The 17,315-nt window shown below is 38.4% G+C and overlaps 2 protein-coding genes across 9 annotated transcripts in view; both read right to left on the bottom strand.

Annotated features, from left to right (window-relative positions):
* Nucleotides 1-154: 154 nt before the first annotated feature.
* Nucleotides 155-17,315, bottom strand: part of LOC116252616 (structural maintenance of chromosomes protein 3) — a 31,340-nt gene continuing 14,179 nt past the window's right edge. For 4 of the 8 annotated variants that reach the window (XM_031627022.2, XM_031627003.2, XM_031627040.2 and 1 more), the window contains exons 16-29: nucleotides 10,426-10,562; nucleotides 10,130-10,331; nucleotides 8,783-8,870; nucleotides 8,539-8,688; nucleotides 7,729-7,880; nucleotides 7,442-7,633; nucleotides 7,170-7,353; nucleotides 7,017-7,087; nucleotides 6,760-6,911; nucleotides 5,459-5,627; nucleotides 5,216-5,362; nucleotides 4,901-4,996; nucleotides 2,376-2,550; nucleotides 1,020-1,297 (exon numbers count right to left, since the gene is read on the bottom strand). In XM_031627022.2, the coding sequence (XP_031482882.1) occupies nucleotides 1,107-1,297; nucleotides 2,376-2,550; nucleotides 4,901-4,996; nucleotides 5,216-5,362; nucleotides 5,459-5,627; nucleotides 6,760-6,911; nucleotides 7,017-7,087; nucleotides 7,170-7,353; nucleotides 7,442-7,633; nucleotides 7,729-7,880; nucleotides 8,539-8,688; nucleotides 8,783-8,870; nucleotides 10,130-10,331; nucleotides 10,426-10,562 (2,106 nt within the window). In that variant the 3' untranslated portion in view covers nucleotides 1,020-1,106. The other 4 variants (XM_031627009.2, XM_031627014.2, XM_031627049.2 and 1 more) reach the window with 4 other exon arrangements.
* LOC116252647 (uncharacterized) lies at nucleotides 14,350-17,103 on the bottom strand. The gene is made up of 2 exons (XM_031627061.2): nucleotides 14,765-17,103; nucleotides 14,350-14,483 (listed from the first exon to the last, which is right to left on the bottom strand). Exons 1-2 carry the CDS (start codon nucleotides 15,852-15,854, stop codon nucleotides 14,446-14,448), a joined length of 1,128 nt encoding a protein of 375 aa, XP_031482921.1. The 5' UTR covers nucleotides 15,855-17,103; the 3' UTR covers nucleotides 14,350-14,445.

The following is a 17,315-nucleotide window of genomic DNA, read 5'->3' as shown; positions in this document are numbered from 1 at the left end:
TGTTTTCACTTGTTTTCCAGAAACAAGCTGGCTTAAGCATCATAGGTTCAATTTATTGTTCTCCTGTATGTTTTCACTTGTTTTCCAAAAACAAGCTGGCTTAAGCATCATAGGCAGTGGTAGTGTCAGAGCCAAATTTAAATCTAAACATGCAACGCCTTTTGATCAAATTGTCAAAGGAACAGTGGCACAAGTGATACCGTTGATGTGGGCCAGTGGCACACGTAAGTGAATATGGAGAGAATGAGAGAGAGATGAGCTGCACTAAACAATTCAGCCTAAACCTTTAGCATCTTGCCGATTGTGCTAGGCGATATTACCCTGATTTTGAACTCATGACCTTTAACTTGAAGGCCTTGTGGTGGCACTTAAACAGGTGGCTAATGCTTTTATTAGCAGAGAAGATTCTTAACCTTGCTGTACTTGCCATTCAAATCAGAAAAACCAATTCGACGTCCTGTACAAAATTAATAAAAGCATGTCAAGTCAATTTTTTATATGACCACGTGGATCGAGCATACAAGACCTTATCTTCATATAAGTTCTAACAAAAACGCAAGTCCTGAAAAGAAAAAAAATAGTATAACCATTCACAATAAGAAAAACTAAATTCACTAGCAAAATCAAGCAGTCAATTTAAGGCAGCTCGGGATGGGCCGAAACTTTTCAGTGCATGGCTCAGACAATCTAAACTAATTTCCAGTAACAGATTTCTATGTCAACACTGTTATGTTTACTTAGGACAAACTGCCTTTGGCGTAAAACCCCAAGGCCAACATTTTTATTCTGAATTATGGACCAGATATCGAGAATATGAATAACAAAGCATTCCTGTGAGATGCTTGTTGCATGCCTGTCGACAGGAGACAAGCATTATAGTACCCCGTGGGTGATAAATTTACTTCTCCATGCACCCGTTAGGAAGCATCATTTTCGTGTGATATGCAGCTAGGGGCCAGTGAGCAACAGGAACACTTTCATGCAAAAGAGGCCGCCTCATCATGCACAAACCCCAGCAGTGTACTAACAATTGCAGGCAGATATGACTAACATAACAGGAAACTTACAGAATCTGTCAGTGGTAAAATTATAAGAATGAACCAGTTTCAGTCATTCTGCTGGTTCTGATCTAGCTCGATGAATTTGAGCGCCTCCTCCCTTGATACCACATTTACACGGCTTACCCTATGTACATGACTAACACCATATATTTTATCTGCAACCTTCACAAGCTCCGGACGGAAGGTTGTCGTGATGAACTGCGTATTGGCAGCATCTGCCTGGCGCCTTATCATGTCTTAGTAACAGTAAAGGTCCCACAAGGAAATTTACGGGAGATTAACCAACGAGCAGGCAATACAACAGAAATTTTTAGCAGGATACATCAATAGTCAAAACACGCAGTTGTCACAAGGAGAGAGAAAAATCTAAACTATTTAAACAATATTTTTTATGATGATATACTAATACCTTTGAACTTAGTTAAATGGAAACAAGAAAAATCGCACCAACATATTACAAACATATCCAAAGGGCATGGCTATTGTTCTGTGGAGAGCTCAGAGCAAAATTGGTCATCACAAATTAAAATTTGATTTAATAAGAATATTCTGCAGTGCCAGCTGTGCATGACCAAATGAAGACAATCTAGATCATGCTATAAAATTGAAAGACGGATCTCCAACAAATATATCTGAACCAATCACTAAGACGAGTCATGTAACAAATAAAAGCATGCTTCATCACATGCATCACCAAGCCTAGTCCATTGTCAACTTGTCATCATATAGGGCCAGACAACAATTATAGACGAGTACAAAATGCATGTGCACTCTGTCTGCGACCTAATACCTCCAAGGAAATGGACAACTAGCATCAGAGACCTAAATAGAAAAACTTGACCAACTGCATGCCCAATGAAATTAACAAGCCATCAGAATGAAACATATGAATGGACAAACTTGGTCATGTGCGTCTGCATGTCCATGTCTGTGTTTCATGCATTGAAATGACAGCTAGAAAAGGTCATACATGGAGGCACCCAAGCTAAGTCAACGTCTGGCTCCTGAGAATCACTTCTTATGCTTAGCATGGCCAATAAGACTAAGATACAGGCTCTGAGACACCAAAAGTAAAATAGCATTTGTTTTGTTAAGAGCACATTATAGTAGCTGTCCGGTGGAGTTAATCTCATAAAAGAGAACAAAGAGTCAAGACATGTTAAGCATAAAGTAGTGGCTCAATGAAGCAGCCAGTGCATGTGACTTTGAAACCAAGCAGCAAAACAATTATCAAGATAAGGTGGCAGTACAAGTGCATGTATGCAGAGAAAGAAACAGTATGGTAACCTTGGAAAGAACAGTTATGTAGGATACTTCCAACTGCAGTCCTGTACTGTGGATCCAAGGCTGCATCTATCTCATCAAAAAGGTAAAAAGGTGCAGGATCACAACGTTGTATGGCAAAGATCAACGCCAGAGCCACTACGGTTTTCTGACCTCCAGAGAGCTGCTTCATTGACTGAGTCTCACCCTGGCCAGTGAAGGAAACCTGTAACAGAAAGTACAGAAAATTACATATGCATAAAACTTGAAGATGGAAATCGACAACAGGATATGACCACCTATTTGCTACACCAAAAGAATAGTTACAAATAATGCAATGTGGGCAACAGGAACATATGGTTTACCAGATCACAAAATTCGTGCACTTAATAATTGATTTTATAAGATCCAAAATGGATGAACTTTGTAAAACCAGGGTTGTTAGACAAACCCCGATTATCAATAAATAAAGTTCAGACGCATAAAATTACACAGAACCTTTCTGTTTTCAGATCAACGACAGGCAGTTAGAATCATGGCCACTTCTCTGCCAGCATGTGACTGGAAAATGATTAAGAAAAATCTAATAAAAACATGTTTTCTGCAGCAGTGCAGGTCTCTAACTGCAAAATGAACCAAGATATTACTATCCGACTTTGATTGCAATTTCCTGTCAAGTCTCAACTTGTCAAGTCTTAACCACCAAGCACCCACAAGATGGCAAGTGGCATGACAGTTTCAAGTTCCCCCATGTACATCAAGCCCAGATTAGAAAATAGTTCTGCAGTAGGTTTCGGGTTTTCGGGAAACCTAAATTTTGTACGTTTATGGGAGAACCTATTTTACACAAAAAATGCCTTCACATTGAAAATTCAGTTTTCTAATTTCTATCCAAAATAATCTTAAGCTTTGAGCCACATGGAGTTCCCCAGAGTACATTAACAAAATAAAATGTAATGAAAAGCCTGAATTCAATTTTCTGTACACAATACCAACCCAAGTTTTTGCTCCACTATTTTGAAACATCAGTTCCACATAAGCAATAGTGAAGAAGGAAAATATAAGTAATGGAAGGGGTAAGAAAACCCATCCAGCGCCAGTTAAAAGGGAAAAAAAAAACATCATAATGGACCAAGACCAACAAGCTATAAGTAATGGAAGGGGTAAGAAAACCCATCCACGGCCAGTTAAAGAGAAAAAAAAAAAAACACCATAATGGACCAAGACCAACCATCCCACAATGGTCATTAACACGCCATTTTGTAGGATGACCCTCTAGGCCATGTGTCGGCATTATCGGCACCCAGGCCTGATTACTCGTGCCTAAGTCCATTCTTGCATGTGAGGCTCTTCTTCTTGGTGAACCCACTCCATTGAGATTGGTTATGGAATCAGAATTCTAAATTTTCATAAGGCCCTGATGAATCATTCTGTTGAAGCTACTACTCTTTATTATAATTGATAAATGATCTGCTTGTCCTGAAATGACCTTATATCCGTATTTTAGAACTTAAGAAAGGATCAAAATTTTCAGATGATTTTCTGTTCTCAAAGTAGGATTTAAAGTCATAAATCAAGATGGCATATTCTCGTTATACTAGTAGAATATATTTTTATCATTTACATGGTTTTGAAAATATCATGATATTTTTTGTCTGTAGAGAACTTTGAATTGGCAAAGCATATATACTTATATTTTTGAAACTCTCCCTCTCTCTCTCTCGCTGAAGAACAAAATTAGGAGCAAATTATATTCTTCACCCTAAACTTCGACATTGACACAATGTAAACTTACTGACCTGATGCAGTCATTTCAAAAAGTATTTTTAACTTGACACAAATGGCGTATGTGACATCATTTATTTAATTCACATTTCAACTTGATTTAGATTTTTTCAACCAACATGCCCATGGGAAGACCAAGTAGCTCTACTTGAGCAAACCCGGCCCTAAATGGCATCAAGCCTTCTCAAGTTTCAAGCCAAGATCTAAACAGACCCACCAACAAGATGTGCACAACTCAAGCTAAAAAAAAGCAAGAGTTAGAAGAAGCAAAGAGCAACAACAATAAGGGTATCAATGGTGGAGAAAAAATCTGAGGCAGATGTTCCATCTCGACCATACACTCTTCATTCAAAGGGGTTCAGGGTTCTTAAAATTTCTAGCACAGGTGTGGACGGAAAGAGGAGAAGAAGACATTCAACCAAGATCTAAGAAAGATGTAAAACTAAACCTTGAACAATGTGTGAATATGTATTAACGATCCCTATAATAAATATTCAAATAAAACAACAAAGTCAGTGATAGAGGTGCCTGTTGGCAAAGCAAAAGTTGACCAGAAATTTGATAAAGTGACAACTAAACAGTAAATACTGCATATTAACCATGATATGCACTAGACAAGCTCTCATTCAGGAGAATAGATCAATGCACATTAAACACTTACATTGCACCCAGTGGGATGATACATATGAATTGAGGGAAAAAAGGGACATAAAACATGGAAATACTTGTCCTATCACTTTTTCTAGAGCAGTTGAATGCAAAAAATAACAGATGGCAAGTTTCACACATGCCTTTACTTTCACACCAATGTACTTTTCCACCCTTCCTTCAGGATCAGCTTCACGTGCCCCGTCCTCATCATAATCATCATCACCAAGCTCCCCATCCTGTGGCAAAAGGCAAATAATAGAAAATACATAGTAGGAAAAAAAGGAGAGTGAACAAAACCCATAACATTTTCTTACAATCAAAGCTAACATTCATTAATGAGCAAATGATTTCAACACCTCTGTAGCTGTACTAAATTCATCAAAAATTTTCACCAAAAAGGGGAAAAAGGCTAAATGAAAACATTGCTAATCCTTTCAGGAGATCAAGAGATTGACCTTTTTCTTCATCATCACTAAGGAACCATAACCTCCTTGCACAAGCTCTGCAAAAGCTTCACGGAAGTTTTTTGCAACACCTTTAAAAGTGCGCTCTATTGATTCATCCTTTCTCTGATCCAAGACTGAAATAAGCTCCCTAATTTTCTAAAGAAAAGGCATCAGTCAGATAAGTATCTTTTCTGTATTGTACACCAAGCAAGAAAGGAGCTCTGAATGGGAAAGATGTGATACTCATGATACCTCATCACCTGCATCAAGTTCAGCTTGCCGCTTCTGTAGCTCCTCCCTCTGTTCTGTGAAATTTACATATTGATCAAGGGCTTTTTTGTTGACATGGCTAAACTGTTTAAGTTCCTCATTGCACCTATGAAGCATCTTGTGCAACTCCTTGACATTCTTCCGTTTGTACCTGTCAAGTTGTAATTACAAGAGTAAAGAAGACCGATTTTGAACTCCAGCTCTTCCAAATCAGATTTAAGAGCATGAAATCACGAAATGCTAAATGACTGAAGTTTCCAGTATGACAGAGCATGATGTTTCAACATACTTCAATGCCATAGTCAAGCTACAAAAAAATGATAAAGACCACCACTGGAAACACATATGGGTGTGCAAATAAGCATAAAAAAAGCACCCTCAAGCTCATATAAACACATAGGATCATGTGAATCACATACTAGCATCTACATGCATGCTGTCACCCACAAACACGTATTAAATGATGGCCAGCAAAGAAGTCCAGTTGATATAGCAGAAAAGAAGTCAATTCAAACATAAATAATGATAACAGAACATGACAAGGGTAATCTGGTTCTTACAACTAGTCCATATTTGAAGCTTCTTCAAACTACTAAACTTGGCAGTCTAACGTATGGGCAGAAGCTTGTGAAGCAAGGGTTGTATAAATGTGTTATAGAGAAGAGATGCTAGATAAGGTTGTTATCTCATGGAAAAGATCTAGTTAAAGTGATTGTCTCAAGACTAGACCTGCAACAATAAGCTTAAAGGCCTATAAAAATAGGAAATGGCAACAACCAGGAAAACCACCTACGATCATGAGAGAATTGCAACCTGACAAACCAAATGACATTAGCACAAAACCAAAGTCCCTTGCAGAGGGAATATGCTGACACTGAAGTCAACGTAGTTATGATCATATACCATAGAAATAGTCTGCCAGGGAAGTATAGCAAACTAAGAAGACTCAATAGGTAGGAGGACATGACAAACTCATAAACGAGGGACATGCATGCATAACCATGACACTACACACATTACTAGCAGAAAGCACATGTTTATAAATTATAAGTGACAAGTTTACGGCCACCAAGTTTACAAAGAAAAACATTAAAATTCCAAAGGCAAATTATTTTTTATGTTTTAAATTCAAAGTAGGCAACTAGTCTAATACAACTTTCATTGGACAGCATTCTTAAATAGCTGAAAAGCTGGTTAACTTTATGCATACTTGAAGGAAGAAAAATCTTCTTGAAAGTAGTTATATGCATTTCCACAAAGAAGAAAAATGTTGAGAACAATACTTCTCAAAAGCATCTGAAGGCAGTGATCCCAAGTCTCTAATTTTCTTCATGTAATCTTCTTGTTTAGATATCAGAAGGTTTCTTTTGTTAACTAGCTGTTCTGACATTTTAGCTTCATCCTGAATGGTCCGTTGATAATTGTCTTCTACAGCCTGCCAAATGCCTCAAGATCTCAGTCTCCAGTAAGCACCTATAAAAATCTAAATATACCAAAGCAATTAGCGTTGCCAAAGGCAGATAGCATCTGAAGGAAATACCTTAAGCCTCTCTTTCTCACTTTTAATGCCATTGATATTTCTCATAATTTTCTCAACATTATCAATGATTGCTGCCAGAAACAGTGAATCCACCATAGTCAAAACCACAAGCATCAAAACAAAGAATAACTAGTCATAACCTTAATATCTTACAATTGTACTGCTTTGATAGTTCATTAACAGACACTTTTGCATGCTTCAGCTCAGTCCTCTTCTGTTCAATTTCCAAAGAGAAAGCCTTCAGATTTTCTGAGGATATCATTGCCTTCAGCTCCTCTTGTCGCCTTACAAGATTAGTTGACAGATTTGTCTCAATCTCACCTTTCCTGGTTTCAACCTACAAATTAGTAGCATTGGGGTCACCATCCCAGAAGGACAGAAAGAATAAAAAGCTAAAAACAACAATGTAATTACAGAAGCATCACCTCAATTCTGGTTGTTTTGCAAGCAACAAGCTGTTCCTTAAGCTCAGTAATTTCTGGATTCAGCCGTGAGAGGTCATCCCTCTCTTCAGGTGTCAGCTGATCAACCAGATCTGTTTTCATCTCAGCAACCTTAATAGACATGCCAGCTCTTAGCTGTGCAATATGGTTTTCACAGGTTCCATGCAATTTTCTCTGTGAAACAAAACTAATCACTTTATTAACAAGAAATAGAAAAGATGTATCAGTAAAGGCATGTGAACCCACCATAAGGATGATTTTGCTCCTACCTTCTTCTCAAGGGCATCACAGACTGACTGTTTCTGCTTCTTGGCATTAGAAATATCATGCTTAATCTGTTCCAATTCAGACTTCTGATGACCAAGCTTCGCATCAACCTTTTGTTGCTCGGTAACCAGTGTGGTAATGTCTTGGTCTATCTGTATGAAAAGTAAAGGAAAAAGAAACAGGTCTGGCACAAAATGGGGAGACACCAAGTGCAGCAAACCACATGCAAACTCCGTCTGGCAATCAATTGTATAGAAAGCTTATTGAGGTCATGGAACTCAGATACCTTAAAAGTTATACAGGATAGATCTGACTTAGTTTCAGAATTCTACAGTAAACCTTATAAACTGCTACTCTTAATATCTGAAAATATTAATAGCACAAAATTCCTTTTGGCCAGTGCCAGTGAAAATATGTCACATCGGTGCAAGTACAACTGCATAGCGATTAGGTTATGACTCCCAAAAGAATGCCTCCTGGGTGTGCCTCCCAGTGCTTTAAACTTTTCTTGATAAATCTAATTCTAAAAATGGATGCATATGATTATAGGAATTAAAAAACATGAAAATCCTACACTAGAGAGAGAAAAGTAGACTGGCTCGTGCCTCATAGTACCTTTTTCCTGCACATAGTGACAATAATAACGAAATGCTTTCATAATTGAAACATCTTTACATGATATGCTTGAGAAATAGCACAGGCTTTCTTGCATATGCATATGTGCGAGGAAAGCAGGAAGAGATGGCCAAATACTAACAGGCAGAGAAAAGAATAAAGTACGGCTGATGTGACTAACAGTTTAGAAAGGATATCTTGAATAGCGTTTCTAACTTTCTCCAAGTCTTCTTGTTTTGATTTTATCGAGCCCACATTTTGTCGAATTGACTTAATTAACTTCAACTTAGAGTGTCTGTAATCATAAAATCCTCCTGTCATCCCACCTTTCTTGCTTACTTGATCACCTACATCAAACATTTAGGCAAATGATCAGCAGGCATGAAAACCATATCCAAAGAGAATCAACATATAAAACATTAAAACATTACTCTACCATACCTTCCAAAGTAATGCAATCTAGTCCATTTGAACGTGCAACCTTTGTGGCAACATCCAAGTCACGACAAACTACAGTCCTACCAAAAACCTAACAGAAGCATGAATCAAGAATGAGACTGTACAAACAGGAAATCATTTGAACTAGGAAAAAAAGAGGTGATCTATGCCTTATCCATATCATAACATTTATCTTTTGGTTGCTCACTCTCAAGGCTTCCTGCTAAAGTGCAATACATACAAACACACATACACAGACACATATATAAGAGGCCCTTTGCCATTACCCCTCTCTTGTAAAGGCCCTTCCATCTCTCTAGTATATATGTGGTATGCTCCCAATCCCAGCCTGCCTCTTGTTTTATATAGAGCTTTTTTCTTGCGTGTTAGGTGCATATTTTGTGAATTTTTAGGGTTTAGATCTAGAGTTTTGGTCAAGTTTTCTTTGTTACTTCAAAGGCTCATTCCAAATCTCGGTGTTTTGTCAGGACTTCTTTGTTATTTCAAACATTGGCTCCAAATTTACACTTTTAATGCCCATACAACCAAAAACAAGAAACGAAAAAATGATTGCAACGCATATTTATTTAGTTTGGTTATGCATTCATCATGAAAGGAATGTCAAATATGCCTGGTACAATGTAGTAATCCTGAAAATTAGTATGTTGAGAAATGGCAAAAAGGATAGCAGTACACTATACATAGTCCTTTTTTTAATAACAATGGAGAACGAGTATCACAATCAAGCACAACCTCGTGAAAAACAATTTCAAATCATTATTGCAAAAAACACGACATTGTAAAACCATGCTTACGATGTGCATGAAAATAACAAATTGTAAAGGAAAGACTATAAGTCAACAGAAAACAAGAATCAAGATCATAAAAGAAAATACAGGCCACAGAGTTTTGGCTGTATTCATGGAAAGCTGGCAATTGAAGTCTCCATATGTGTATCTATGTGCAACATAGGAAGATATACAGAAAAATTGTGGGTCGACAAGAGAGAACAAAAGAGAGAGATGAAGAGGTAAATAACAACAGAGGTACCAGAATAATTCATACACAAATTAGGAGAATAAATACTTGTTTGCATTTGCATTTTTGCACCTGCATATTTAATCCAGATATAACCATATTAACATATAAATTATAATATACGAGCATCAACAGGAAGAAGTGATGTGTACTTGTTCAAGGTTATAAAAATGACATAAAATAAATGACAAATACAAACTCGGAAATGCATTTCCAGCTGTATGCATGAGTGCAAGCATACAAAATAAAGAGCAGTTGAAAAAAGAGACATCATATACTTCAAATTTTGCTCCAATGATAGAAAAACCAAACCTGTGCAAATGCAGGAGAAAAACGGGATGAGAACTTCAGTTTCTTCAGTAATGGCACAACATCAGAACTTTGTGGATATGTTACATGTGGTGCCTTCACTCGGTTCAATGGAATAAAAGTAACTCTGCCACCTTTTTCTGCTGTAAGAATTCTAATTATTGTAGCAGATATGTCATCTGTCTCTACCACTACATGAAACAAACTGCAAAAATAGGAAAAGAAAAAATCTTTTGAACGTCTGAGAGAAGAAATGCCCATACTGATCATGACAGGAAGGAGAGTTATATCTTTATAACCTATTCCCAGCAGTCACTTCAACGGCTGTAAAGAATTTATCTTCACAATCAAGCAGCTCAAAAACTGGACCATGGACCCCAGAAATTCTGTGATCTCTGCATATTCTTCTTACTGAATTTAGCCCTCGCCTAATATCCTGGAACATATGCACCCATCAACAACCAAGGCAAGAGAAGAGAACATATCATCTTTATTGAAAAGAAACAGATTTCCTCCTCATTATGTGTTTAAGTTGATGCACAAAAGTGGCATGCAAGAAGATACAATCATTTCATGATCAACAATTAGCAATTCAGGATATGGAAAATGAGCATCCAACAGTCTTCAGGATCCTTTTTGACAAAGTTCTAGATTTATATATGCAAAATGTCGGGATAAATAGCAAGTTCAATCATGACATTTTCATAGAACTCAAATAAATAAAAATTATAAATTATTTTCAGAAGCCCGAGAGGTCATTAAAAAAATTCACTCAGGCCTAATGGAGAGAGAAACTTTGTTTGTGAGTGGGAGCAAACGATCCAGGCCATGAGTAACCACAAAATTCATGGGTCAGATCTAGAGTTGCTTGCATAGAATTTCTTAAAATGAAACTTTGAAACCGATATTTCTTCAGATCCATTTTCAACTAAAGAAACCAATTCAAAAAACTACCTGTAGTACTTTCATTTATGAAAATTGTAGATATGCCTAAATACAAAGAAGTACCCTCTCAGCTTGTTTGGATGCAGAGAAACAGAGGGAAATAAATGGAATGATTGAAAAATTTGTGTCTGGTTGTCTAATTATAATGGAAGGAAAGGAAAGGATTAGACAAACTTCTGTTTGGAGAGAAACGAACAAAGAGGAGAGGAAAGGACACAAAAGTGTATTTCCAATCCCTCCAAAGTTGGGAAGATTGGAGGGAAAGGAATGGGTTTTCAAGAAAACGCCATTTTACCCTGACTCTTTAATGAGACCTGTGAACTCTCTGCATAGTGCTCTAAATCAACAAAGCATCAAAAAACATTTGCTACGCCACAAAACCCCTAATTCATCTAAGGCCATCTTGCCTACAGTGACACCCCAATGTTTTGTTTCCATCTTCATTTGTATACTTTTCAGTGGATCGACATAAAAAAACATGTATTTTATTTTTTGCTTCTCAAACTCATTTATATGCATAAAATACATGTTTTTTTATGTCGATCCACTGAAAAGTATACAAATGAAGATGGAAACAAAACATTGGGGTGTCACTGTAGGCAAGATGTTAATCATGCTCAGCTTGTCACAACATCTGCAATAGGCAAGGCTTTGGTGAAGATATCAGTGGCTTGATCTTCAGAGGCTACATGTATAGTTGAGATAATTCCCTCTTGAACCATATCGCGAATATAGTGGCAATATATTTCGATGTGCTTTGTCCTCTCATGAAATACTAGATTATTGGCAATATAGGTAGCCACTTTATTATTACAAAACATCTTCATAGGAGTAGAAGTTGGAATACCAAGACTCTCAAGTAAGAATCTAGACCATGTCATTTCAACAACCGTTTGAGCCATAGCACGATAATTCAGACTCTGCACTTGATCTAGAAACAACATTTTGTTTCTTACTTCTCCAAGAGATGAGATTTTCTCCCACAAACACACAAAACCCTGTGGTGGACTTCCTATCATCAACTGAACCTGCATAATCTGCACCGCTATAAGCTTTGACATCAAGAGATATACCCTTTTTAAAGAAAAGACCTTTGCCAGGGGAGGACTTCAAGTACTTGACAATCAACATAGCTGCATCCCAATGTGATTTTCTTGGTTTTTCCATGAATTGGCTTAATTTTCCCACAACAAAACTAATGTCTAGTCGAGTTACTGTCACATAGAGAAGCTTACCAAAAGCTACCTCTTTCGATTCATCATCAAATAGGTGTACCCGTGGGTTCATAGGAAGAGTTGCAGGTTTAGCTCCCAGCATCCATGTGTCCTGTAACAGATCAAGAACATACTTCCTTTGTGATAACACCACTCCTTCCTTACTACGAGCAACTTCAATGCCAAGGAAGTATCGTAGCTGGCCAAGATCTTTGATAACAAAGTGTTGTTGTAGAAATTTCTTTGTATGAGCTACCTCCTGCTCACATTCACCTGTCAACACAATATCATCAACATACACCACTAACACCACAGTACCTCTAGATCCTTTCTTGATGAATAATGAATGGTCCAGCTGAGATCTCTTGAAACCACATTTTAATACAACTTCTGAAAATTTATGAAACCAAGCACGAGGACTTTGTTTCAAGCCATAATATATAGCTTTCTTTAGCCTGCACACTTTATCACACTCCCCCTGACGTTCAAAACCGGGAGGCTGCTGCATATACACGGTCTCATCAAGATCTCCATATAAGAAGGCATTTTTGACATCCAGCTGATATAAGGGTCAATCATAATGTACTGCAACAGAGACAATAAGATGTATGGTGCCCATCCTTGCCACAGGAGAAAAAGTCTCAAAGAAATCCACCCCATAGGTTTGGGTATAACCTTTTGCTACAAGACGAGCTTTGTAGCGCTCCACTGAGCCATCAAATAGGTACTTGATGGTAAATACCCATTTGGAGTCCACAACTTCACAACCAGATGGAGGATCAACCAATTCCCATGTGCCCCTTTGCATTAGAGTCTCCATTTCATCCTGCATAGCCTGCCGCCACTTAGGATCAAGTAACGCAAGTTGGTGGCTGGAGGGAATAGAATGTACTGACAATGCTGACACAAATTTTTGTAGACGCCCACCAATACCAGTAGTAGAAACAAACTGAGATATAGGATGAAGAATACATTGTCTTTTGCCTTTGCGTAAAGCAATGGGTAAGTCCAAAGACATGTCAGGAGCATCCTGGGCAGGGGTAGTAACATCAAAAATACTTACATCCTGAGAAGCGACTGGAGGACAATCCTGAGCAGGAGTGTGTCGGCGGGTGTAGACCAGTGGAGGATCATGGAATCTGCTGGCACTTGGAAATGAATCATAAGGAACAGACTGCGGGGAACCAGTGGGATAGGTAAAGGCGTAGATGACGACCTGTCGGATACTGATGGAGTAGAGTGAAAATAAGGACTTGACTCAAAGAATGTAACATCTGCACTGATGTACTGCTTATGAGTGTGGGAGTCAAAACAGATATAACCCTTTTGGTGTTTTGGATAACCAATGAAAATGCATTTAATTGATTGTGCACCAAGTTTGTCTTTATTAGGACCAAGGATGTAAAAAAACAAGTGCACCCAAAGACTTTGGGTGGAAGGGAAAACAGGGGTCTATCTGGATAGAGAACTTGAATGGGAATTTGATTGCCAATAGACGATGATGGAAGACGGTTAATTAGGTAACATGCAGTGAGTATGGCATTACCCCAAAATTGCAGCAGAACACAACTATGTATCATGAGAGTGCGAGCCATGTCAAGTAGCTGACGATGTTTACGTTCGGCAACACCATTTTGTTGAGAAGTGTGGGGGCAAGTGAATTGAGGACATATTCCATATTTGGTGTAAAACTGTAGCAGGGTATTGGATTTGAACTCACAAGCATTATCATGCGAATGTTTTTGACAATGGAACCAAACTGAGTCTTTATTTCAATAATGAAATTTTGAACAATACAAATAACTTCAGACCTCTCTTTTAACAAGAACACTCAACTAAGACGAAAAAAAATCACCAACAATAACAAGGTAATACCTAAATTTGGCCCGGCTACGCCCCCAAACATCAACATGAATAAGATCAAAAACTACATGACTCGACGGACTACTGCTGGAAGGAAAACTACTTCTAGTGTGTTTGCCCAATTGACAGGCATCACACTGGAATGACTCAGACACAGAAATATTAGGGAGAACACCACGAAGCTTGGATAATGAAGGATGGCCTAGACGGAGATGCCACTGATATGGAGTTGGCTTAGATAGAGCCATAGATGCCACGCCCTCCACTCGTTCCGACAATAAGTAAACTCTCTTGTGCTCATGGCCGCCACCAATCGTCTTCCCATTTTGCAAGTCCTGAAAAACACATGAACCAGGATCAAATAGGTCTCTACAACGCAAATCTTTCGTCAACTGAGTAACAGATAGAAGGTTAGCAGGAAACTCTGGAGCATATAAAACATGGGAAAGAAAGATAGAACCAAGAAGTTTAACATCCCCAATTCCCATAATAGGAGAAAGCTTTCCGTTGGCAAGCCTAACATGTTAAGGCTGTGGAAAACGATGCAATGAAGTAAATACGTGAGGCTGACTACAAAAGTGTTTCGAAGCAGTAGAATCAATAATCCACATGATACCTGATTCATGAGAAGAAGTACTAGCAACAGAATCCACCATGACTGAGGAGGCAGCTGTAGACATCGTGGTAGGAGGAGGTCGCTGAGCCATAAGCTGATCATACTCTGCCTTACTCATAGTCACTGTGGAGTTCCCAGAATTCATCGAGGAAGGAGTCTCTCCCAGTGGTGTAGCAACTCGGGTAGACCCTACAGGAATATGAGAAGAGAAGGTCCCTCTGCCCCCTGAAGTACTAGATCCCCTGCCATGGGAGGTAGAAGCCGGTCTACCATGTTTGTCCCAACATCTATCTTCCAAATGTCCCAATTTTCCACAGAATGTACATTGAAATCTTCCTCTACCCCCTACACCACGACCTGAGCCTCTTCCCCTAGTGGCTTGCCCACGCCCTCCAAACACAGCTAAGGTTGCAGAAAGAGACTCACTCTGGGACTGAGAGAGAGATACAGCCAATCTACTGAGTCTATTATATGCCTCAGCAAGATCTGGAATTTCTGCTCCAGTAAGCATCAGAACTTTTGCAACCTCATACTTAGGGGACAAACCAGCCAAGAACTTAGTCACCATAGTCTGCTCAAAATGCGTCCTGTAACATGCCTGACATGGAGGTCGAAGAGCCTTCAATCGTTCATACGCAGCTTTAACTGAAGCAAAGTATTGAGATAGTTCCAATTCACCTTGCTGCAGTTTAAGTAACTCTTCCTCAACTTGTAAAATTTTTGAGACATTCTTGTCATGAGAATAAGTTTGTCTCAAGAACGTCCACATATGTTTGGCAGTCGTATTGTAGGCAAGAGTAGGAGCTATATCCGTCTGCACACTGTTCATGATCCTGGACATAACAATACTATTATCTTCTTTCCATGTGGCATATTTCCCAGTTTTAACACTCGGTTCATCTTCATCAATGATATGGTCTTTCTGATGTCCTACTACAGACATCATAAACATTCGTGACCAGATTTCATAGTTGTGACCATCTAATTTCACAGTAGAACCATAGAAGAAATGATTCCCAACCACCTTGTATTCAGTATGAGACTCGATCTTAGAATTGTCTCCCATATTAGACGGCTGTCCAAGCTCCATCACAACTCCCACAAAAAGAGAACAGCACTAATATATATATATACTGCAGAAAGGGACGATAAAGTATGCAAATGATAAAGGAATTTTAACCCGCAGCTGACTGAAACTTAGACCAGATCGCACCTAGGGCAGATCCAAGGCTGACTGAAACTTAGAGCAGGTCGACTATTGCAACATCCAACACCAGCTAGGGCAGATCCACGATAAAGAAAGAATTCATATTCACGGGTGCAATATCCAACAAAAAGAAGGACAGATATCACCTAGAGATCCACGGCTGACTGAAATTTAGAGCAAATCGACGGCAGCAACATCCAACAAGAGGAAGGACATATCCACGGTTGACAGAACCCTAGGGCAGATCCACGGCTGAAAAAAAAAAAGGTTGTAATATCCACGGCTGCAGCGACTTCCATTCACCAAATAGTGACCACCGACCACAAAGGAAACTTCTGCCACGTGAGGGAGACACCTGCAACGTCCATCCACGTCCACTTCAACAGGGCATCGATCTAAGGTTTTTAATCTTTTGCTTAAGAAAACCCTAGATCAAGCCTAATATGCACGTTCAGCCTGTCGTGCTCTCAGAACTATCCACGAGAATAGAAGAAGAGGAAGAGAGAGACAGAGGATGAGCACAGTGAGAGAGGTTTCAGTCCCAAGGAAGGTTGGGCTCTGATACCATGTTACGTGCAGCCAAGGGAGAGAAGAGAAGAGAACGAGAGAAAGAGAGAGAGAGAGAGAACTTTCTATCGTATTGACTAAAGCTGCCCTAATCTCATGTTAAATGGGAACTAGGGTAAAGTAACAAATTACAAAAGAGGTCCACAAATAAAACCCTTATTTATAAAGAGCTGTTCCTAAACTCTTAAATATTCAAAAATACCACCTAACACATATTATTCAACAATAAATAATTGTTGTTGTAGCATATAAAGAGTCAAGCAACTAGTTTTTCACACGGAGATATATGTGAGTGCATTTTTTTTTCTTTTGTGTTTGTATTAGTTTTGCTCGCTGCTCCACATTTGTTGATGCACCTTCTATGGGTTGCGGCTGTTCCCATAAGCACGAATCGAAAATACAAATGTTCTATGATTGTTTGAAACAAAGTATAACCACAAGCATGAGACAACAAGATCAAAATCCTTTCTATTTCCTACATGATAAACTTTTTGAGTCTTTGACAAATTGTAACAGAATCAGCAGAATAGTAACAGAAGAAAAACGATTCTTCAATGAATGTGTAGGAAATACAGCAGTGAAGAGTAATTTACTTATAACTCCAATGTTTAGATTGTTCAATTTTTAATGAATAATGAAATGTTTGTAAATAAAAAAAAAATATGCTCAGGAAAATAAAGTGATGGACAGATATGCTCAAGATAAGGTGGAGAATCAGATAACAAAGGAACTGTATACATTTTTTTAAGGAATTTTTTCAAGACTAGGCAAGTTATT

The sequence above is a fragment of the Nymphaea colorata genome, chromosome 1 (genome assembly GCF_008831285.2).
Source record: "Nymphaea colorata isolate Beijing-Zhang1983 chromosome 1, ASM883128v2, whole genome shotgun sequence".
In the NCBI taxonomy this organism is placed as follows: Eukaryota; Viridiplantae; Streptophyta; class Magnoliopsida; order Nymphaeales; family Nymphaeaceae; genus Nymphaea; species Nymphaea colorata.
Note: the sequence above shows the minus strand (reverse complement) of the source record. Positions and strands in the feature narration are given on the sequence as shown.